The sequence below is a fragment of the Notechis scutatus genome, chromosome Z (assembly GCF_049901735.1).
Source record: "Notechis scutatus isolate UNSWTSFEM ecotype Mainland chromosome Z, rNotScu1.2, whole genome shotgun sequence".
Classification (NCBI taxonomy): Eukaryota; Metazoa; Chordata; class Lepidosauria; order Squamata; family Elapidae; genus Notechis; species Notechis scutatus.
In genome coordinates this window covers 54904303-54925833 of record NC_142025.1, presented here as the reverse complement: position 1 = coordinate 54925833, position 21531 = coordinate 54904303, and the positions used below count along the sequence as shown (strand labels likewise).

General features: G+C 39.3%; 1 protein-coding gene across 3 annotated transcripts in view; it reads right to left on the bottom strand.

Annotated features, from left to right (window-relative positions):
- Positions 1–10458: 10458 nt before the first annotated feature.
- Positions 10459–21531, bottom strand: part of QTRT1 (queuine tRNA-ribosyltransferase catalytic subunit 1) — a 51931-nt gene continuing 40858 nt past the window's right edge. For 2 of the 3 annotated variants that reach the window (XM_087947040.1, XM_026688809.2), the window contains 6 exons: positions 14170–14285; positions 13764–13902; positions 13590–13665; positions 13303–13412; positions 12655–12739; positions 10459–11036 (listed from right to left, as the gene is read on the bottom strand). In XM_087947040.1, coding sequence (XP_087803166.1) covers positions 10884–11036; positions 12655–12739; positions 13303–13412; positions 13590–13665; positions 13764–13902; positions 14170–14285 — 679 coding nt within the window. In that variant the 3' untranslated portion in view covers positions 10459–10883. The remainder of the gene's footprint in view (positions 11037–12654; positions 12740–13302; positions 13413–13589; positions 13666–13763; positions 13903–14169; positions 14286–21531) is intronic. The other variant, XM_087947041.1, reaches the window with a different exon arrangement.

Sequence of the window (21531 nt, the reverse complement as noted above, 5' to 3'; positions counted from 1 at the left end):
AATTTGAGTTCTTTCCTATACATTCAGTTCTTTCGCCACTTTGAGATAGGCCTTGGGATAACTCCACAGGAAAAGCTCGCCTACCGAAAACCATGTCGTTTTTTGAATGTATTCCACCCCGAGGAACATGAAAATGAGCTTAATTTTGAAATCCGAGGTCAGATTCAAAAGTTATGCATACCTGTAAATTTGAGTTCTTTCCTATACATTCAGTTCTTTCGCCACTTTGAGATAGGCCTTGGGATAACTCCACAGGAAAAGCTCGCCCACGAAAACCATGTGGTTTTTTGAATGTATTCCACCCCGAGGAACATGAAAATGAGCTTAATTTTGAAATCCGAGGTCAGATTCAAAAGTTATGTATACCTATAAATTGAGTTCTTTCCTATACAATCAGTTATGGTTAGGGTTAGGGTTAGGGTTAGGGTTAGGGTTAGGGTTAGGGTTAGGGTTAGGGTTAGGGTTAGGGTTAGGGTTAGGGTTTGAAATCCGAGGTCAGATTCAAAAGTTATGTATACCTGTAAATTGAGTTCTTTCCTATACATTCAGTTCTTTCGCCACTTTGAGATAGGCCTTGGGATAACTCCACAGGAAAAACTCGCCCACGAAAACCATGTCGTTTTTTGAATGTATTCCACCCCGAGGAACATGAAAATGAGCTTAATTTTGAAATCCGAGGTCAGATTCAAAAGTTATGTATACCTGTAAATTTGAGTTCTTTCCTATACATTCAGTTATTTCGCCACTTTGAGATAGGCCTTGGGATAACTCCACAGGAAAAGCTCGCCCACGAAAACCATGTCGTTTTTTGAATGTATTCCACCCCGAGGAACATGAAAACGAGCTTAATTTTGAAATCCGAGGTCAGATTCAAAAGTTATGTATACCTGTAAATTTGAGTTCTTTCCTATACATTCAGTTCTTTCACCACTTTGAGATAGGCCTTGGGATAACTCCACAGGAAAAGCTCGCCCACGAAAACCATGTCGTTTTTTGAATGTATTCCACCCCGAGGAACATGAAAACGAGCTTAATTTTGAAATCCGAGGTCAGATTCAAAAGTTATGTATACCTGTAAATTGAGTTCTTTCCTATACATTCAGTTCTTTCGCCACTTTGAGATAGGCCTTGGGATAACTCCACAGGGAAAGCTCGCCCACGAAAACCATGTCGTTTTTTTGAATGTATTCCACCCCGAGGAACATGAAAACGAGCTTAATTTTGAAATCCGAGGTCAGATTCAAAAGTTATGCATACCTGTAAATTTGAGTTCTTTCCTATACATTCAGTTCTTTCGCCACTTTGAGATAGGCCTTGGGATAACTCCACAGGAAAAGCTCGCCCACCGAAAACCATGTCGTTTTTTGAATGTATTCCACCCCGAGGAACATGAAAACGAGCTTAATTTTGAAATCCGAGGTCAGATTCAAAAGTTATGCATACCTGTAAATTTGAGTTCTTTCCTATACATTCAGTTCTTTCGCCACTTTGAGATAGGCCTTGGGATAACTCCACAGGAAAAGCTCGCCCACGAAAACCATGTCGTTTTTTGAATGTATTCCACCCCGAGGAACATGAAAACGAGCTTAATTTTGAAATCCGAGGTCAGATTCAAAAGTTATGCATACCTGTAAATTTGAGTTCTTTCCTATACATTCAGTTCTTTCGCCACTTTGAGATAGGCCTTGGGATAACTCCACAGGAAAAGCTCGCCCACGAAAACCATGTCGTTTTTTGAATGTATTCCACCCCGAGGAACATGAAAACGAGCTTAATTTTGAAATCCGAGGTCAGATTCAAAAGTTATGCATACCTGTAAATTTGAGTTCTTTCCTATACATTCAGTTCTTTCGCCACTTTGAGATAGGCCTTGGGATAACTCCACAGGAAAAGCTCACCACGAAAACCATGTTGTTTTTTGAATGTATTCCACCCCGAGGAACATGAAAACGAGCTTAATTTTGAAATCCGAGGTCAGATTCAAAAGTTATGTATACCTGTAAATTTGAGTTCTTTCCTATACATTCAGTTATTTCGCCACTTTGAGATAGGCCTTGGGATAACTCCACAGGAAAAGCTCGCCACGAAAACCATGTCGCTTTTTGAATGTATTCCACCCCGAGGAACATGAAAACGAGCTTAATTTTGAAATCCGAGGTCAGATTCAAAAGTTATGTATACCTGTAAATTTGAGTTCTTTCCTATACATTCAGTTCTTTCGCCACTTTGAGATAGGCCTTGGGATAACTCCACAGGAAAAGCTCGCCCACAAAAACCATGTCGTTTTTTGAATGTATTCCACCCCGAGGAACATGAAAACGAGCTTAATTTTGAAATCCGAGGTCAGATTCAAAAGTTATGTATACCTGTAAATTGAGTTCTTTCCTATACATTCAGTTCTTTCGCCACTTTGAGATAGGCCTTGGGATAACTCCACAGGAAAAGCTCGCCACGAAAACCATGTCGTTTTTTGAATGTATTCCACCCCGAGGAACATGAAAACGAGCTTAATTTTGAAATCCGAGGTCAGATTCAAAAGTTATGCATACCTGTAAATTTGAGTTCTTTCCTATACATTCAGTTCTTTCGCCACTTTGAGATAGGCCTTGGGATAACTCCACAGGAAAAGCTCGCCCACGAAAACCATGTCGTTTTTTTGAATGTATTCCACCCCGAGGAACATGAAAACGAGCTTAATTTTGAAATCCGAGGTCAGATTCAAAAGTTATGCATACCTGTAAATTTGAGTTCTTTCCTATACATTCAGTTCTTTCGCCACTTTGAGATAGGCCTTGGGATAACTCCACAGGAAAAGCTCGCCCACGAAAACCATGTCGTTTTTTTGAATGTATTCCACCCCGAGGAACATGAAAACGAGCTTAATTTTGAAATCCGAGGTCAGATTCAAAAGTTATGTATACCTGTAAATTTGAGTTCTTTCCTATACATTCAGTTCTTTCGCCACTTTGAGATAGGCCTTGGGATAACTCCACAGGGAAAGCTCGCCCACAAAAACCATGTCGTTTTTTGAATGTATTCCACCCCGAGGAACATGAAAACGAGCTTAATTTTGAAATCCGAGGTCAGATTCAAAAGTTATGTATACCTGTAAATTGAGTTCTTTCCTATACATTCAGTTCTTTCGCCACTTTGAGATAGGCCTTGGGATAACTCCACAGGGAAAGCTCGCCCACGAAAACCATGTCGTTTTTTGAATGTATTCCACCCCGTGGAACATGAAAATGAGCTTAATTTTGAAATCCGAGGTCAGATTCAAAAGTTATGGATACCTATAATATTGAGCTCTTTCCTATACATTCAGTTCTTTCGCCACTTTGAGATAGGCCTTGGGATAACTCCACAGGAAAAGCTCGCCCACGAAAACCATGTCGTTTTTTGAATGTATTCCACCCCGAGGAACATGAAAATGAGCTTAATTTTGAAATCCGAGGTCAGATTCAAAAGTTATGGATACCTATAAAATTGAGTTCTTTCCTATACATTCAGTTCTTTTCGCCACTTTGAGATAGGCCTTGGGATAACTCCACAGGGAAAGCTCGCCCACGAAAACCATGTCGTTTTTTTGAATGTATTCCACCCCGAGGAACATGAAAATGAGCTTAATTTTGAAATCCGAGGTCAGATTCAAAAGTTATGGATACCTATAAAATTGAGTTCTTTCCTATACATTCAGTTCTTTCGCCACTTTGAGATAGGCCTTGGGATAACTCCACAGGAAAAGCTCGCCCATGAAAACCATGTCGTTTTTTTGAATGTATTCCACCCCGAGGAACATGAAAATGAGCTTAATTTTGAAATCCGAGGTCAGATTCAAAAGTTATGGATACCTATAAAATTGAGTTCTTTCCTATACATTCAGTTCTTTCGCCACTTTGAGATAGGCCTTGGGATAACTCCACAGGAAAAGCTCGCCCAGGAAAACCATGTCGTTTTTTGAATGTATTCCACCCCGAGGAACATGAAAATGACCTTAATTTTGAAATCCGAGGTCAGATTCAAAAGTTATGGATACCTATAAAATTGAATTCTTTCCTATACATTCAGTTCTTTCGCCACTTTGAGATAGGCCTTGGGATAACTCCACAGGGAAAGCTCGCCCACGAAAACCATGTCGTTTTTTGAATGTATTCCACCCCGAGGAACATGAAAATGAGCTTAATTTTGAAATCCGAGGTCAGATTCAAAAGTTATGGATACCTATAAATTGAGTTCTTTCCTATACATTCAGTTCTTTCGCCACTTTGAGATAGGCCTTGGGATAACTCCACAGGGAAAGCTCGCCCACGAAAACCATGTCGTTTTTTGAATGTATTCCACCCCGAGGAACATGAAAATGAGCTTAATTTTGAAATCCGAGGTCAGATTCAAAAGTTATGGATACCTATTAAATTGAGTTCTTTCCTATACATTCAGTTCTTTCGCCATTCTGAGATATGACTTGGGATAACTCCACAGGAAAAGTTCGCCCACGAAAACCATGTGGTTTTTTGAATGTATTCCACCCCGAGGAACATGAAAATGCGCTTAATTTTGAAATCCGAGGTCAGATTCAAAAGTTATGGATACCTATAAAATTGAGTTCTTTCCTATACATTCAGTTCTTTCGCCACTTTGAGATAGGCCTTGGGATAACTCCACAGGAAAAGCTCGCCCACGAAAACTATGTCGTTTTTTGAATGTATTCCACCCCGAGGAACATGAAAATGAGCTTAATTTTGAAATCCGAGGTCAGATTCAAAAGTTATGGATACCTATACATTGAGTTCTTTCCTATACATTCAGTTCTTTCGCCACTTTGAGATAGGCCTTAGGATAACTCCACAGGGAAAGCTCGCCCACGAAAACCATGTCGTTTTTTGAATGTATTCCACCCCGAGGAACATGAAAATGAGCTTAATTTTGAAATCCGAGGTCAGATTCAAAAGTTATGGATACCTATAAATTGAGTTCTTTCCTATACATTCAGTTCTTTCGCCACGTTGAGATAGGCCTTGGGATAACTGCACAGGGAAAGCTTGCCCACGAAAACCATGTCGTTTTTTGAATGTATTCCACCCCGAGGAACATGAAAATGAGCTTAATTTTTAAATCCGAGGTCAGATTCAAAAGTTATGGATACCTATAAATTGAGTTCTTTCCTATACATTCAGTTCTTTCGCCACGTTGAGATAGGCCTTGGGATAACTCCACAGGGAAAGCTCGCCCACGAAAACCATGTCATTTTTTGAATGTATTCCACCCCGAGGAACATGAAAATGAGCTTAATTTTGAAATCCGAGGTCAGATTCAAAAGTTATGGATACCTATAAATTGAGTTCTTTCCTATACATTCAGTTCTTTCGCCACTTTGAGATAGGCCTTGGGATAACTCCACAGGAAAGCTCACCCACGAAAACCATGTCGCTTTTTGAATGTATTCCACCCCGAGGAACATGAAAATGAGCTTAATTTTGAAATCCGAGGTCAGATTCAAAAGTTATGTATACCTATAAATTGAGTTCTTTCCTATACATTCAGTTCTTTCGCCACTTTGAGATAGGCCTTGGGATAACTCCACAGGAAAGCTCGCCTACGAAAACCATGTCGCTTTTTGAATGTATTCTACCCCGAGGAACATGAAAATGAGCTTAATTTTGAAATCCGAGGTCAGATTCAAAAGTTATGGGTACCTATAAATTGAGTTCTTTCCTATACATTCAGTTCTTTCGCCACTTTGAGATAGGCCTTGGGTAACTCCACAGGAAAAGCTCGCCCACGAAAACCATGTCGTTTTTTGAATGCATTCCACCCCGAGGAACATGAAAACGAGCTTAATTTTGAAATCCGAGGTCAGATTCAAAAGTTATGGATACCTATAAAATTGAGTTCTTTCCTATACATTCAGTTCTTTCGCCACTTTGAGATAGGCCTTGGGATAACTCCACAGGGAAAGCTCGCCCACGAAAACCATGTCGTTTTTTGAATGTATTCCACCCCGAGGAACATGAAAATGAGCTTAATTTTGAAATCCGAGGTCAGATTCAAAAGTTATGGATACCTATAAATTGAGTTCTTTCCTATACATTCAGTTCTTTCGCCACTTTGAGATAGGCCTTGGGATAACTCCACAGGGAAAGCTCGCCCACGAAAACCATGTCGCTTTTTGAATGTATTCCACCCCGAGGAACATGAAAATGAGCTTAATTTTGAAATCCGAGGTCAGATTCAAAAGTTATGGATACCTATAAATTGAGTTCTTTCCTATACATTCAGTTCTTTCGCCACTTTGAGATAGGCCTTGGGATAACTCCACAGGAAAAGCTCGCCCACGAAAACCATGTCGTTTTTGAATGTATTCCACCCCGAGGAACATGAAAATGAGCTTAATTTTGAAATCCGAGGTCAGATTCAAAAGTTATGGATACCTATAAATTGAGTTCTTTCCTATACATTCAGTTCTTTCGCCACTTTGAGATAGGCCTTGGGATAACTCCACAGGAAAAGCTCGCCCACGAAAACCATGTCGTTTTTGAATGTATTCCACCCCGAGGAACATGAAAATGAGCTTAATTTTGAAATCCGAGGTCAGATTCAAAAGTTATGGATACCTATAAATTGAGTTCTTTCCTATACATTCAGTTCTTTCGCCACTTTGAGATAGGCCTTGGGATAACTCCACAGGAAAAGCTCGCCCACGAAAACCATGTCGTTTTTTGAATGTATTCCATCCCGAGGAACATGAAAATGAGCTTAATTTTGAAACCGAGGTCAGATTCAAAAGTTATGGATACCTATAAAATTGAGTTCTTTCCTATACATTCAGTTCTTTCGCCACTTTGAGATAGGCCTTGGGATAACTCCACAGGGAAAGCTCGCCCACGAAAACCATGTCGTTTTTTGAATGTATTCCACCCCGAGGAACATGAAAATGAGCTTAATTTTGAAATCCGAGGTCAGATTCAAAAGTTATGGATACCTATAAAATTGAGTTCTTTCCTATACATTCAGTTCTTTCGCCACTTTGAGATAGGCCTTGGGATAACTCCACAGGAAAGCTCCCCACGAAAACCATGTCGTTTTTGAATGTATTCCACCCGAGGAACATGAAAATGAGCTTAATTTTGAAATCCGAGGTCAGATTCAAAAGTTATGGATACCTATAAAATTGAGTTCTTTCCTATACATTCAGTTCTTTCGCCACTTTGAGATAGGCCTTGGGATAACTCCACAGGAAAAGCTCGCCCACGAAAACCATGTCGTTTTTGAATGTATTCCACCCGAGGAACATGAAAATGAGCTTAATTTTGAAATCCGAGGTCAGATTCAAAAGTTATGGATACCTATAAAATTGAGTTCTTTCCTATACATTCAGTTCTTTCGCCACTTTGAGATAGGCCTTGGGATAACTCCACAGGAAAAGCTCGCCCACGAAAACCATGTCGTTTTTTTGAATGTATTCCACCCCGAGGAACATGAAAATGAGCTTAATTTTGAAATCCGAGGTCAGATTCAAAAGTTATGGATACCTATAAAATTGAGTTCTTTCCTATACATTCAGTTCTTTTCGCCACTTTGAGATAGGCCTTGGGATAACTCCACAGGAAAAGCTCGCCCACGAAAACCATGTCGTTTTTTGAATGTATTCCACCCCGAGGAACATGAAAATGAGCTTAATTTTGAAATCCGAGGTCAGATTCAAAAGTTATGGATACCTATAAAATTGAGTTCTTTCCTATACATTCAGTTCTTTCGCCACTTTGAGATAGGCCTTGGGATAACTCCACAGGAAAAGCTCGCCCACGAAAACCATGTCGTTTTTGAATGTATTCCACCCGAGGAACATGAAAATGAGCTTAATTTTGAAATCCGAGGTCAGATTCAAAAGTTATGGATACCTATAAAATTGAGTTCTTTCCTATACATTCAGTTCTTTCGCCACTTTGAGATAGGCCTTGGGATAACTCCACAGGAAAAGCTCGCCACGAAAACCATGTCGTTTTTGAATGTATTCCACCCTGAGGAACATGAAAATGAGCTTAATTTTGAAATCCGAGGTCAGATTCAAAAGTTATGGATACCTATAAAATTGAGTTCTTTCCTATACATTCAGTTCTTTCGCCACTTTGAGATAGGCCTTGGGATAACTCCACAGGAAAAGCCTTTGTATGGACTTCAATTAAATTCGTGCTCATCTTATATACCATTACCTATCTTATTTACCATTCTATATCTTCTATATAACTTCTCCCGCTTTTCACGCTTCTTATTTCTATTTTATTTAATTCATTTTAATTTAAATCATTGTATTTGTATTTTTTGTCCATTCTTTCCAAATTATCCATTTATCTCATTCCCTACAGTAAGAAAAAGAAAGGATTTCTCCTGAAATCACTGATCAGAGTATGATGTCTTTCTATCCTCCCCCTAAATTAATATTTAAAATAACGCCTAGTACCCAATCTGATTCTGCTTAGTATATTCTACCTACTAACCTTTAAAAAGAGAAAAAAAAATAATAAGTCCATAATAATTAATATAATTAAATAATAAATCTAAATGTTAAATCTTATAACATTCCAATTGTCTATTTCAAAGGACAAGTGCTACAATAATGAGTTTATAGTAAAATCAAAACAATAAATTAAACTTTTTAATTAAACTCAGTATTTTAAACATTCCTTTTAATATTTTGTTAAATTTTAAAATCTGTCATTACTAAACATTTCAATATTTTGGTCTTTTATTAATTCTTATAACATTCTAGTTTTCTATTTCTAATACAAGTACTACAATACCATCTTATGTACCTTGCAGAATCTTCTTTTTTAAAGAAATTATACATTACCCTTTATCCCTAAAAAAATTCCTTTTTCCCCATCTTGTTTCATACCTTTGTGGCTTTTTCCTCCCTTTTCCCTTCCTTTCTTATCCCACCTGGCCTTTTACCCTCCCCTCTACTAACCTCCGCCTTTTTAGCTTCCCCTCTCTGTTGTATTCCTTTTTCCTTTTGCTTAGTAACATTGAGTTGATTTTGCATCTTATTTTTCTCTTTCTTAAGTGTTTTTAAAGTCTTAAGTCCTTCATTTTCCTTCCTTTCTTTCTCTTTTCTCTCTTAATTAAATTTTTAGATTCATTGAAGATGGCGTCTTCTTCTTCTTCTTCTTCTTCTTCTTCTTCTTCTTCTTCTTCTTCTTCTTCTTCTTCTTCTTCTTCTTCTTCTTCTTCTTCTTCTTCTTCTTCTATTTCCTCCATCTGTTGTTGTGTTTGCTGATAAATAGCAAGCGCCATTTCTAAAAAAAGGAAGGCTTCTTTCACAGCGTCCTTGCTTTCTTTCTTTATTTCTCCATATTCCTTTCTAAGTTCATCAACAGGTAAAGCCATTGTAAATCTTTTCTTTGTTCTTCTTCTTAAAGCAACCAAGATGTTTCAAAAGTTAAAACAATTCCCCAAAGTCCCAGAGACATCAATCAGTCCAGACAAAGCACAAAGTTCTCACTTTATCTTCCTGGGGTGGTATCAGTAAAAAGGAAAAGAAAAAAAGCCCAGTCTGTATTTTAAAGCCTTGTTGCAATTAATTTCTAGTCTCAAGATCTTCAAGGCATCTCCTCCAGCAAGATCTTAATATTTTTTTGTCCTCTCCCTTCCCATTTATAACAAGAAGCCAAGTTTTTACCTTTTATAAAAAACAACAGGTTTCTCAATGGCCATTTGTTGATTCCATAGGGAAGGAGAGTAAACTTTCCATTTCAGCACCTCAATTTTGCCGCTTGAAATTCTCTGAAAACAAAGTATCGTTCAAGAAGTCATATTTTTCAGGATTAGACGTCTCTTAAAATCCTGGGTCAGCCAAAAAACTTTCTCTGAAACTTTCTCCTCTCTTCCTCCTGCTCAGTCTTACCCAGCTGCCGGCTTCTTTGTGGCGGCCATTACAGACCGCCACTCGACCGCCTTGAGAAAGGGGGTTTTGCTGACTGGAGAGGGGGTCTGCAACACCCCCAAACCCCTCACCAGCTCCCCCTATCTTTGGCTGCCTCTGCAGGGCAGCCTTAGCCTCCAGATCCGTCAGGATCGGAGACACCAAGACGGCTAGCGCCGCAGGGATCGCGCAGGATCGCAAATCCCTGCCGCTGGCGAAGCCGACAAACCGGAAGTTTCTGAGTTGGAACTTCCATTTTGATATATGCCTTGTGATAACTTCTCAGGAAAAGCTAGCATCCGTATATCATGTGGATGTTCAATGTTTCCCACCCCGCCGAACATGAAAATGAGCTTAGTTTTGAAATCCGAACTCTTCTTCAAAAGTTGTGCAGCATTGCTGCTAAATTGAGTTGGACCTTCCATTTTGAGATATGCCTTGTGATAACTTCTCAGGAAAAGCTAGCATCCGAATATCATGTGGATGTTCAATGTTTCCCACCCCGCAGAACATGAAAATGAGCTTAATTTTGAAATCCGAACTCTTCTTCAAATTTTCCTTTATCATTAAATAAAGTTTTACAACAGCCCAAGGTCAATGATGCAAAGTTAAGCTTATAAATTTTAAACAGTATGTACTGAGATTCTTTTACACATTCAAACAAACCATTTAGCCAGGATAAATAAATTTTAGAAAATTTAATGAGAAGTTTAAAATATTAGCTAGAACTACAAAAAAGATACACCAAAGAACTTCTAGACATCTTTAATTTAAACTCTGACCACTGTGACAAGACCATTGTGATAGATTACCAGACAAGGAACTCAACTTTTCTCCACCACTCCTTGGAAAGAAAGAAATTTTCAAGTTTTATCACTACCCAAGTAATTGTTCTGGAAAGCAAGGCTGAGCCAGACAATGAAAGGGGAACCAAACCCAAGGAAAGTCCAGAGTGTTTCTTGATGTCTTACTGCAGGTTAATTTCAACTGAGGCTAGGGCCTCCATAGCCCACTTGGGATAGCTGCTGGAGTTCCCATACATCGTCTTCATGAAATTCTGAACAAACTGTGGAAACTTTTGCTCAGTTATACTTTCGCGGATTGAATGCATCAGGTTCATCTGGAGGGAAAAAAAGAATAGGTACTATACAGAAATAAAAATATTGGGAATGGGAAGAATAAACAATGATAAACTAAACTAGCTAACCAATAGGTAAGTTAGAGACTGTAGAGCAGGGGTCTGTGGTCCATGACCTAATGGGACTGGGCCGCATGAATGGCTGGCCAGCATATGCGTGCCCATGCTCACCCCTACTTGTGCTAGCATTGCCGTGAGCATCGCACATGCACTTGCAGCTCCATTCATGCACGTGGGCATAAAGGTTCCTGCCCCCCCCCCCCCCCGTCCCTGTAGGCTGTCTATCCAGAAAGGCTAGGGAACACTGCTGTAGAACATGGATAAAGGCCTCCAAGAATCATTTGCTATGGACAGCCCTTGTTGCCTAATCTGAGGTCTCTATCCTTCAAATCTTCAATAGCTTCTAAAGAAATCTCTTTCTCTATTACTACTGGCTACTCATGCTGGATTATCCAGTGCTATGCTCACATGGGAGACAGCATGTACTAGGCAATCTCTCTGAAGGAGAAGAATGCAAATAGAAGGCATATTCTATAAACCTTGGCAATTTTAAGATGTGTAAACTTCAGCTCCCAGAATTCCCCAGCCAGTGAGACTGAGAATCACTGATCTAGAAGAAATGCTCAAGAAGCATCCCAACAGCACATTTTCTCTAACAGGAAACATCCTGGCATGTCTACTGCCTACTCATCTGACTTATATCTATATAGAGCCAGTTTGGTCTAGTGATATATTATCAGACTAGAAACCAGGAGACTGTGAGTTCTAGCTCCTCCTTTGGTATGAAAGTCAGCTGGGTGATCTTGGCCCAGTCACTCTCCCTCAGTCCAATCAACCCTTACATGATTGCTGTTGTGGAGAAAATAGGAAGATGGAGTATTAGCTATATTCGCCACCTTGAGTTATTTGTAAAAATAATAATGGGTAAATATAAATAAATAAAGCATATGCCTTAATGGTAAAAGTACATACAGAAGAATTGCTCCACTGTCAAATGAAATACAGAATAATTGCTTCCTGCTTTATCCTACATTATGCATTTGTTGTTATGAAAGGGAATATAGGGAGTAATAGTTTCCATCTCTTCTTACAGAAAAATAAGAATGACAGAACCATTTTTCTTCCCAAAATTAGTTAAGAAAATGATTATGATTGTATAGGCAAATGTCATGGAACTTAAGAGAATAGAGTTTGGAATTTAAAAAGTGAGCAAGAGAAAAAAACTTTCAACCTACCTCGATAAAGTTATGGTAAAAGATAGAAAGGCCAACTTAGCAATTAGACTTACATACTGCTTCATAGTGCTTGACATCCCTAAGTGATTTACAGAGTCAACATATTGCTTCCAACAATCTGGGTCCTCATTTTACTGACCTCAGAAGGATGGAAGGCTGAGTCAACTTTGAGCTGGTCAGGATTGAACTTCTGGCAGTGGGCACAGTCAGCCTGCGATATAGCATTCTAACCACTGCACTTTTTTTCTTATCCCTATTTCACTACCCCTATGCCACAGTCCCTACAATGAACTGTACTGTACTGTACAATGAGCTATACTGTTGCCCATTTAAGCAGACGTTTTATGGCCTATGAACAGACTGACCTGGTACACAATATTATGGATGGTAATGTGGTGCTTGGCAGCTGAATCAATAGGATAGAGAGCATTCAAGAAAGCTCGACTATATCTGTTAAGACACAAATAAACAAGGAAATCCTCTTATAACCTGAGGTTTATGGAAGACTTTTGATACATCAAGAGCTAGAGAATAACAGGATAATGTTTTTGTTTCTTTACAATAACAAGGTAAAATACAGAAAATAGGCCTAGTATCAGCCGAGTGAAGTTATATCAGACAATTCAGATATCAATACTTTTACAAGATGGAGAATCCAGATGCACTTCTGTGGCCATTAACTCAATAAAAGAGGAAGAATGCAAAGATTGTTGTGTACCGTAGAGAAGTCAAAGAAAATTTTAGACAAGGTAGCTGGAATTGTCAAACTGAAGACAATTCTAAATTAAATGTTTTATTGCATTTTTATCCCACTCAGAATGATGTCACCATATTTATCTTCATATCACTGGTTGAGATCAATTGGTTTGAGAAAGCATATGTAGCTGATAAAGATTATGTTTTGAGTTTTGTGACTAAATGAGGATATGAATTTAATTTTTCCCTTAATTTTATTAAGTTCTTTTTGCCATTCCTATTTGTTTAAAAATCCACTCCAACCCAAGCACACAAACCTCTGGCAGGTAGGGCAAGTACAGTTTTCATCAATGGGTCGGAAATCCTTAGCATATTGCTTGTTCTTCAGCTGTAGGGAGCCCCAAGGAACCAAAGCTGAACCAAAGCGCTGGAAATGAAAAGAGGCCCACATATTTCAGAGATACCACTGAAAACAACACTGGTTCCCTAGGGGGTGAGTATTTAAAATATCTACAAAATTCCCCCTCATTTCACAGTCTTTCAATGCCAATCTGTTTCTTTGCATCAACTGACCACTCCCTCCCAAGTTGATGCATATACTTACTGCTGTCCTTGTGGGATAGACACAATCAAACATGTCACAGCCCAGGGCTACACACACCACCAGATCAGTAGCATAACTTTGAGCAGAACAGAGATAAGAAACATGCATCAGATGAGCAACTGCAAAAGGTGGTTATCCTTGTTCCATTTAATAATATGGTTTGTTTGTTCCTACCCAACTCCCATTAGGTAGCGAGGCTTGTTCCTTGGGAGATGTTTTGTGCTGAGGGCTACCATCCTCCAGAAGTGATCTTTGGCCTCACCACCACTGAGACCTCCAATAGCAAAACCTGGCACATCTCGTTTAGTCATCTCTAGCAGGTGATGGGAAGAAAAAGAGACAGATGAAGGACATTAGTGTATCTAAAGCTTATTATCTATATATTGTTGTAAGTTTTACAAACCATTTTGGCAAACAAATGGCCAGGAGATAATTGAAAAGCCTCAGAGTTTAGCCTGTATCACAATCAGAATCACAGATGAGGCTTTTAGGTCATTCTAATTCCCTTGTAGTTTGTTCTGAATTAGTGGCTGTTTAAAACAGCTGGAATTGCCCAGTTTCAAAATAAAAGTGACCTTACCTTCTAGACATTTGTTTCGAAGGATAGGATCCAGCCCACCCTGAATAATAGCAAATAAATTCTGCTGGTTAGGTTTGCTGTGTGCTGCAATACATCTGTCCAACCAGCGAACAGACCTGAAAGAAACATTTTATTAATTGCATGTGTTATTTCATTCTAATTATATAACTTAAATTCAATCAAATATACAACTGAGTGCTTTATAGCAGTTTATTTAAATAGATTGTATTTAACTCTTTGATTTGAATGCTGTTGCTGTAGCTGAAATTTCATACTCAATAACATTTTGAAAGTATTGGGATTCCTTTTCCTTTATAAATTCCTTTATAAAGAAGTTGAAAGGAAATAAAGCTGGCATGATATATTTACCCAATAACTAGAATACTGTTCTTTAATATTTTTTTGTGTGGATTAATGCCAGGTCTTTTTGAAATTAGTGTATTTTGATCTTACAATCAATATATAATTTTAACTGTAAATATTTAGCATCTCAGAAAATATTCTGAACAGGTGGTTAAGATTGTTTTGCTATTGTAGATGCAATTCTAAAGATGAAATCCTAACTCATACTGGGCTTATCCTACTGCTGCCACCATTGAAATTCTGAAATTCATAAAGTTATCTGCATGGATTAGAATGATTTTTTCCTTCACAATAAGCAGTATATTCTCTTGATTATATCCCAGCAAGTAAAGTCTTCATAATATCCAGTTTAACTCTTGGTGGATAAGAACATGTTCATAACATATGTTTTGGGCTGTAATGTGGAATTAGTTCCAGGATTTTCAGGACATCTCTTTGCTGTTATAAGAAAGTCAACTAATTGCTTCCATGTTTGGAATTAAAGTGTCAGGAATTTTGGACACTTTGCAGATCTGTGGTAAATTGGTAAAATCTGTTATTTGTAATGAATTAGTCCTTTTGTAACCATAGCTGGAGGAAGAATGAAGGAAGACTTGAACATTCTGCCCAAATTTCCTCAAATAGTTCTATTTTATTTATTTCAATTTTTTTTCTTTTAACTTTCTCCAAATAATGTTAAATTCAAGTCTAAGAGCTTCCTGAAACTAAATGCTTCTACTTCTATATTCAATCCCACCCCATCTCCAGCCCAGCATAAAATGATAAAATTGCATATGTTAGTGTACTTTGGTATGTACCTACAAGTTCTGCTGGATAAATTCCTCTAAGTAATAAATAATTATTTTGCTGAGTTCAGGGACAATTGGAAATTGACATGCACACTCTCTGGGGGGCACCAATATAGATAAAGCAGGTGAATCAATCTTTTTATAGGGATCAATTATTCACTTTTGGCATATCTGGTACCAGGAATGCAACAATAGTGCAGTACTGGCGTATTTGTCTCCCCTCTTTCTTGTTTTCAACCCTTTATTCAGAGTTCAGAAAGTTCCAAGACAACACTGCATGATAGCCATCCTTTAAAGTTGTTTAAAATTTCATACAAATTGTTAAGGTTTCCAAGATTTTAGCAATCTCAAAAGATTTAATGCCAAGCAAGGTCTTTGGGCAATCTTATACAAAAACATCTAACTTGAAATGGAAATAGATCTCTAGTGTTGATCCAGAAGCCTTTTCCAGTCCTTCTATTTGAGAGGTGCTAAGACTGGAGCTTCTGCATTAAATGCATGTTCTCCATGAATATATACTGGTACAGGTAGTCTTCAAATTATGACCGCTGATTCAGGGATTGTTCCAAGTCACAATGGGGTTGAATGGAAGGGGATTTATGACCAATCTTCGAAATTCTGTACACTGCAGCATGCCTGTGGAATGTGATTACGATTCCAGTATTGGCAACAGGCTTGCAATCACAATGTTTGCACTTTCCCACAGTTGCATGACCACCATCCGTGATCTTCCCACCATCTGGCTTCCCACAAGCAAAGTCAATGAGGAAGAGGGGGGGATGCAGGAGGTTGCAAGTTGATTCTGTTCCCACTGCTTTTTCTCCTGAGAAGCCCATGGATAGCATGGGGATCTCATATTCCATAGTGCCTGCTTACACTCTGTAGCACCCACTTGCTCATACTCCACAGTGGTGACCCATGGCATACACCCATCACACTCTGTAACATTCACCTGCAGCCTCCATAGTGCCTGTGTGCAGGGCATCACCCTGCCCATACGTACTCCATATTGCCCACCTGCAGCTCTCATCTACCAGCCTGCTTGCCTGATGAAAAACGGTTTTCAAGATGGATGGATACTGTGGCTAATGGCTCCTTCTTTCAGTGTAGGGTGTGTATGATTCTGTGTGTGTTTTGGATCCTTTCCTTGATTGAATCCTGTGGGACAAGGAACATCTATAGTTGGCAAGCCTTGTTACAAATTGGACTGAAATGTGAAAAGGCTATTACGGATGATTTTATATATTCTCATAACATACTGAAGAAGGCAGCTAGGCCCCTGGGGGAGCCATGGATCACTATCCCTGTAGGAAGGAGGAAGAGGCGGAGAAAGAGGAACAGGAAGAGAGGATGCAGTGCTGGGGTTTTCTTTAGGCTGAGTAAGTTTCCACACAAGCTTTCAATTCCAAGTATATTTCTTACCAATGCAAGATCTCTGACTAACAAAATGGAAGAATTAAGGCTACAGATTGCAAAGACTAAATTCATCAAGAACTGCTGTGTTTTGCTAATCACAGAAACTTGGCTTCATTCACTCATTTCAGATGCAGCTGTTGAACTGGAAGGCTACATAGCTCACCGGCAGGACAAGAGTAGAGATTCTGGCAAGATCAAAGGGGGAGGTTTAAGCCTTTATGTGAACAAAAGCTAATACAAAGACTGTAGACAGCCACTGCTCCATGGATCTGGAGTATATGACTCTTAAATGTAGACCCATATATCTTCCGCGGGAATTCAACGTGGTTTTGATTACTGCAGTCTATGTCCCACCTGATGCCAATACTACCATAGCTTTGGGATTCCTGTATAACATTGTTAGTAATCAGCAGAATAAGTATCCTGATGCTGTGCATTTCATAGCGGGGGACTTTAATCAAGCTGATTTAGAAGCAGTGCTCCCTAAATTCTATCAGCATGTTAAGTGTGCTATTAGAGGAGCAAACATATTGGACAAAGTATATACCAACATCAAACATGGCTATAAGGTTATACAATTACATTTGGGATAATCAGACCATATGTCACTGATTTTAGCACCAGCGTTCATCCCTCTTAGGAGACGGGCTCTGCCTATAATAAAGACAGTGAAATCTTGGCCAGAAGATGCTTCCCAACAACTTCAGGATTGTTTTGAAAACACAAATTGGGACATCTTTTACCACCTTGACCTAGAGGTGCACACTGCAACTGTTCTGTGCTATATCAAGCACTGCACAGATACTATCACTGTAGATAAATGTATTAGGATCTATCCCAATCAGAAACCCTGGATGACCAAGGAAGTCCAGCGCCTCTTGTGTGACAGGACCAAGGCCTTTAGGTCCGGTGATGGGGCAAGATACAGTGTTGCCAGAGCTAATCTGAAGAAAGGTATTTGGAAGGCCAAGACTGATTATAAGAGGAAGACTGAGGATAATTTTTATAGCAATAACATGAGGCAGATGTGGCGAGGGATTCAACAAATTACAAACCATCAACTGACCAATGTCATCCCTGCTGAGGGGGATGCTTCATTGGCAGAGGAACTGAATCATTTCTTTGCTCGCTTTGAAGTGGAGACATCAGAGACAGATAAAATACAACCACCAGCCAATTGCAACCCCACCTCATTGTGGAGGAACAGGAGGTGAGGAGGATTCTGAGGGCTGTGGACCCTAGAAAGACTGCGGGTCCTGATGGTATCCCTGGCCGAGTGCTTAAAGACTGTGCTGAACAGTTGGCTGGAGTCTTTACCAGGATCTTCGATCGGTCTTTATCCCAGTTCACTATTCCATCTTGTTTGAAGGCTTCCACCACTGTTCCGCTGCCAAAGAAGTTCCCTATCAATAACCTCAACAATTACAGACCAGTGGCACTCACTCCTATCATCATGAAGTGCTTTGAGAAATTGGTCTGCCAGCACATCATTTCTGGTCTTCCATTTGATAAACACCAGTTTGCATACAGAAAAAATAGATCTACAGAGGACGCTATAGCCATCACTCTTCACACTGCTCTGACTCATCTAGAACAGTAGGGGGGGTATGTGAGTATGCTTTTTGTGGATTTTAGTTCTGCGTTTAACACAATTCTTCCACAGAATTCCTCCAGAAGTCTAAACTTCTAGACCTTGGGCTTTCTAATTCAATCTGCCTTTGGATTATAGATTTCCTGTCTGGCCACTCACAGAGGGTCAGATTAGGTAATCATACCGCCCTTATTCTTAACACTGGTACACCACAGGGTTGTGTGTTGAGTCCCTTACTCTATACTCTTTATGGGCATGACTGCATTCCCATTCACGCTAGTAATACTATTGCTAAATTTGCAGATGATATAATAGTGGTGGGACTTATCTCCGGGGAGGATGAGTCTGCCTACCGAGATGAGGTGGACCGGTTGGTTTCATGGTGTGGAGACAATAACTTGTTCCTCAACACCAATAAGACCAAGGAGCTTATAGTGGATTATAGAAGGAACAGATCAGACATCCAGCCCTTGCTTATCAATGGAGACCGAGTGGAGCAAGTGGCCAGTTTTAAGTTTCTGGGTGTTACCATAAAAGAGGACCTGACCTAGGGTGCTCACATTGCAGCACTGGTCAAAAGGGCCCAGCAGAGATTATACTACCTGAGACTTCTCAGAAAACAACTGAATGAAAAACTGCTGGTGACCTTCTACCACTGCACCATAGAGAGCATTTTAACATACTGCACCTCTGTATGGTTTGCCAATTGCACAGTGGCAGATAAGAAAGCACTCCAGAGGGTTAACGTCATTGCCCAGAAGATCATTGGTTGCCCTATCCCCTCTTTGGAAGAGCTTTATAGCTCCCGCTGCCTTAAGAAAGTTCAAAACATTCTCAAAGATCCATCTCATCCTGGGAACCCTTTTTTTGAACTATTACCATCTGGCAGACGGTACAGAATAATAAAAACAAGGACAACTAGGCTGAAAAACAGCTTCTATCCCAGGGCAGTAGCTTTTTTGAATTCTGCTGTACAGTGCAGTGTTGGTGTGGTGTTGGGGGTTTTCAGTTCAATGTGTGGAGGGTGAAGAATGTGTGTTTGTGTTTATTTTCATGGTCATGATATGCACTGAAGATGGTGTTTGATTTCATTGTACAAGGTGCAATGACAATAAAGTAAACTAAAACAAAACTTTCAATGCCTCTTTTTATGTTGTAATCATGTGTGGTCCCTACTTAATGACCCATGTGGCCTTTGCTTAATGACAGCAACTGGGACTACCATGATTGCTGTCACTAAACAATGTGATCACATGACATCACTGTTTATGACATGACCTAGAAATGGAAATTTTAGTCCCAGTTTCTATTGTAACCTAAGGACTTCCTTTTAATTTTGCTTGCCCTGTGTGTCGAATCAATAGAACATGCATAATCTATCTTCCTCATAGGGATCATTAGGAGAGCCTCTTGTTTTCCACTGATTTTAGTAATAAGATGTTAGTGATACTGCAGTGCATTAGAAACAGAAATGGAAGTCTTTAACTCCCATCTCCCCTGTCAGCACCCATCCATCTTGAATCGAATTTGGGGTCGTCACAAGGGAGGATGGGAATGAAAGTAAAGTGAGAAGGGAGGATAGCCACAACAACATTCTTTTGCCTGAGTCCAAGGCCAAGTAGCTGGAGTTTGGAAGGGAGTGACCGGACTTGGCAGGAGTTACCTGTCAACAGTGGTGTCCCCCAAGGCAGTGTTCTAGGACCAACTCTTTTCATACTCTACATAAATGACCTCTGTGTTCATATCAAGAGCAACTGCATTCTCTTTGCTGATGATGTAAAGTTATTCAACACCACAGACAATACTGCTACCCTTCAAAAAGACCTTGACTATGTATCAGAATGGTCAAACAAATAGCAACTTCAAATCTCAACAAATAAATGCTCTGTCCTACATACTGGCAAAAAAAAATCAGAAAATAAAATACAGGCTAAATAGTCAAGACCTTTTGATGATCCAAACTCTGTCAAGGATCTTGGAGTACTCATCTTTAATGATTTAAGTGCTAGAGCCCACTGTAACCACATAGCCAAAAAGGCATTAAGAGTTGTTAACCTAATCTTACGTAGCTTTTTCTCTGGTAATATTACACTAATAACTAGAGCATACAAAACATTTGCTAGACCAATACTCGAATACAGCTCATCAGTCTGGAACCCACATTACGTAGCTGATATTAACACAGTTGAGAAAGTCCAGAAATATTTCACAAGAAGAGTTCTCCACTCCTCTACTTGTTGCAGAATACCTTATGCCACCAGACTCGAAATTCTAGACCTAGAAAACCTAGAACTACGCTGCCTTCGGTCCGATTTTATAGTATATAAAATCATACATTGCAAGGTCCTTCCTGTCAATGAATACTTCAGCTTTAACCATAACAACACAAGAGCAAACAATAGATACAAACTCAAGGTTAATCGCACCAAACTTGATTGCAGGAAATACGACTTCAGCAACAGACTGGTCAATGTCTGGAATACTGTACCTGACTCTGTGGTGTTTTTTTTCCCAAACCCCCAAAACTTTAACATTAGACTGTTTACTATTGACCTCACCCCTTTCCTAAGTGGTCTGTAGCGGGCGTGCATAAGCCTACCAACGTGCCTACCGTCCCTGTCCTATTGTTTCTTTTATTATTCTTATATGTATCCATGTATTCATAACTATGTTTTACTTATACCTATTATCTTGTAAGCAATTGACAAATAAAAAAAATAAGAAAATAAGAGTTCAGAATGGAAGTGGATTGGAGAGTGTGACTTGAGGGTCATCAGAAAAGGGACTGGGTGTGAATTTAATATAGCAGGGGAAAATACGGGAATTCAGATTCATATTTTCCCAGATGTGCCAATATGATTTTTTAAAATAAATTCTTACTTGGATGGACTTTGTCTCTGAGCACTGAATTGAAATGGAGAGTTTGCTTGGAACACTCATGACCTTATTTAAGATTTTAAGTTACACTGATAAATGGGAATGGAACCAAGCTATCTTGCTGGGAAAAGAGGAAACAGACGTTTTCCTAACTCTGAATAGCAACTTTGCACTTACCATTTATTTTTGATAATCAGTTGGAAAAGAAAAATTCTTGGTCATACCATGTTTTCCCCAAAATAAGACCCAGTCTTATATTTTTGGGGCTCCAAAATGAGCACTAGGGCTTATTTTTCAGGAAACACGATTTTAGAGTGATCAGCTCAT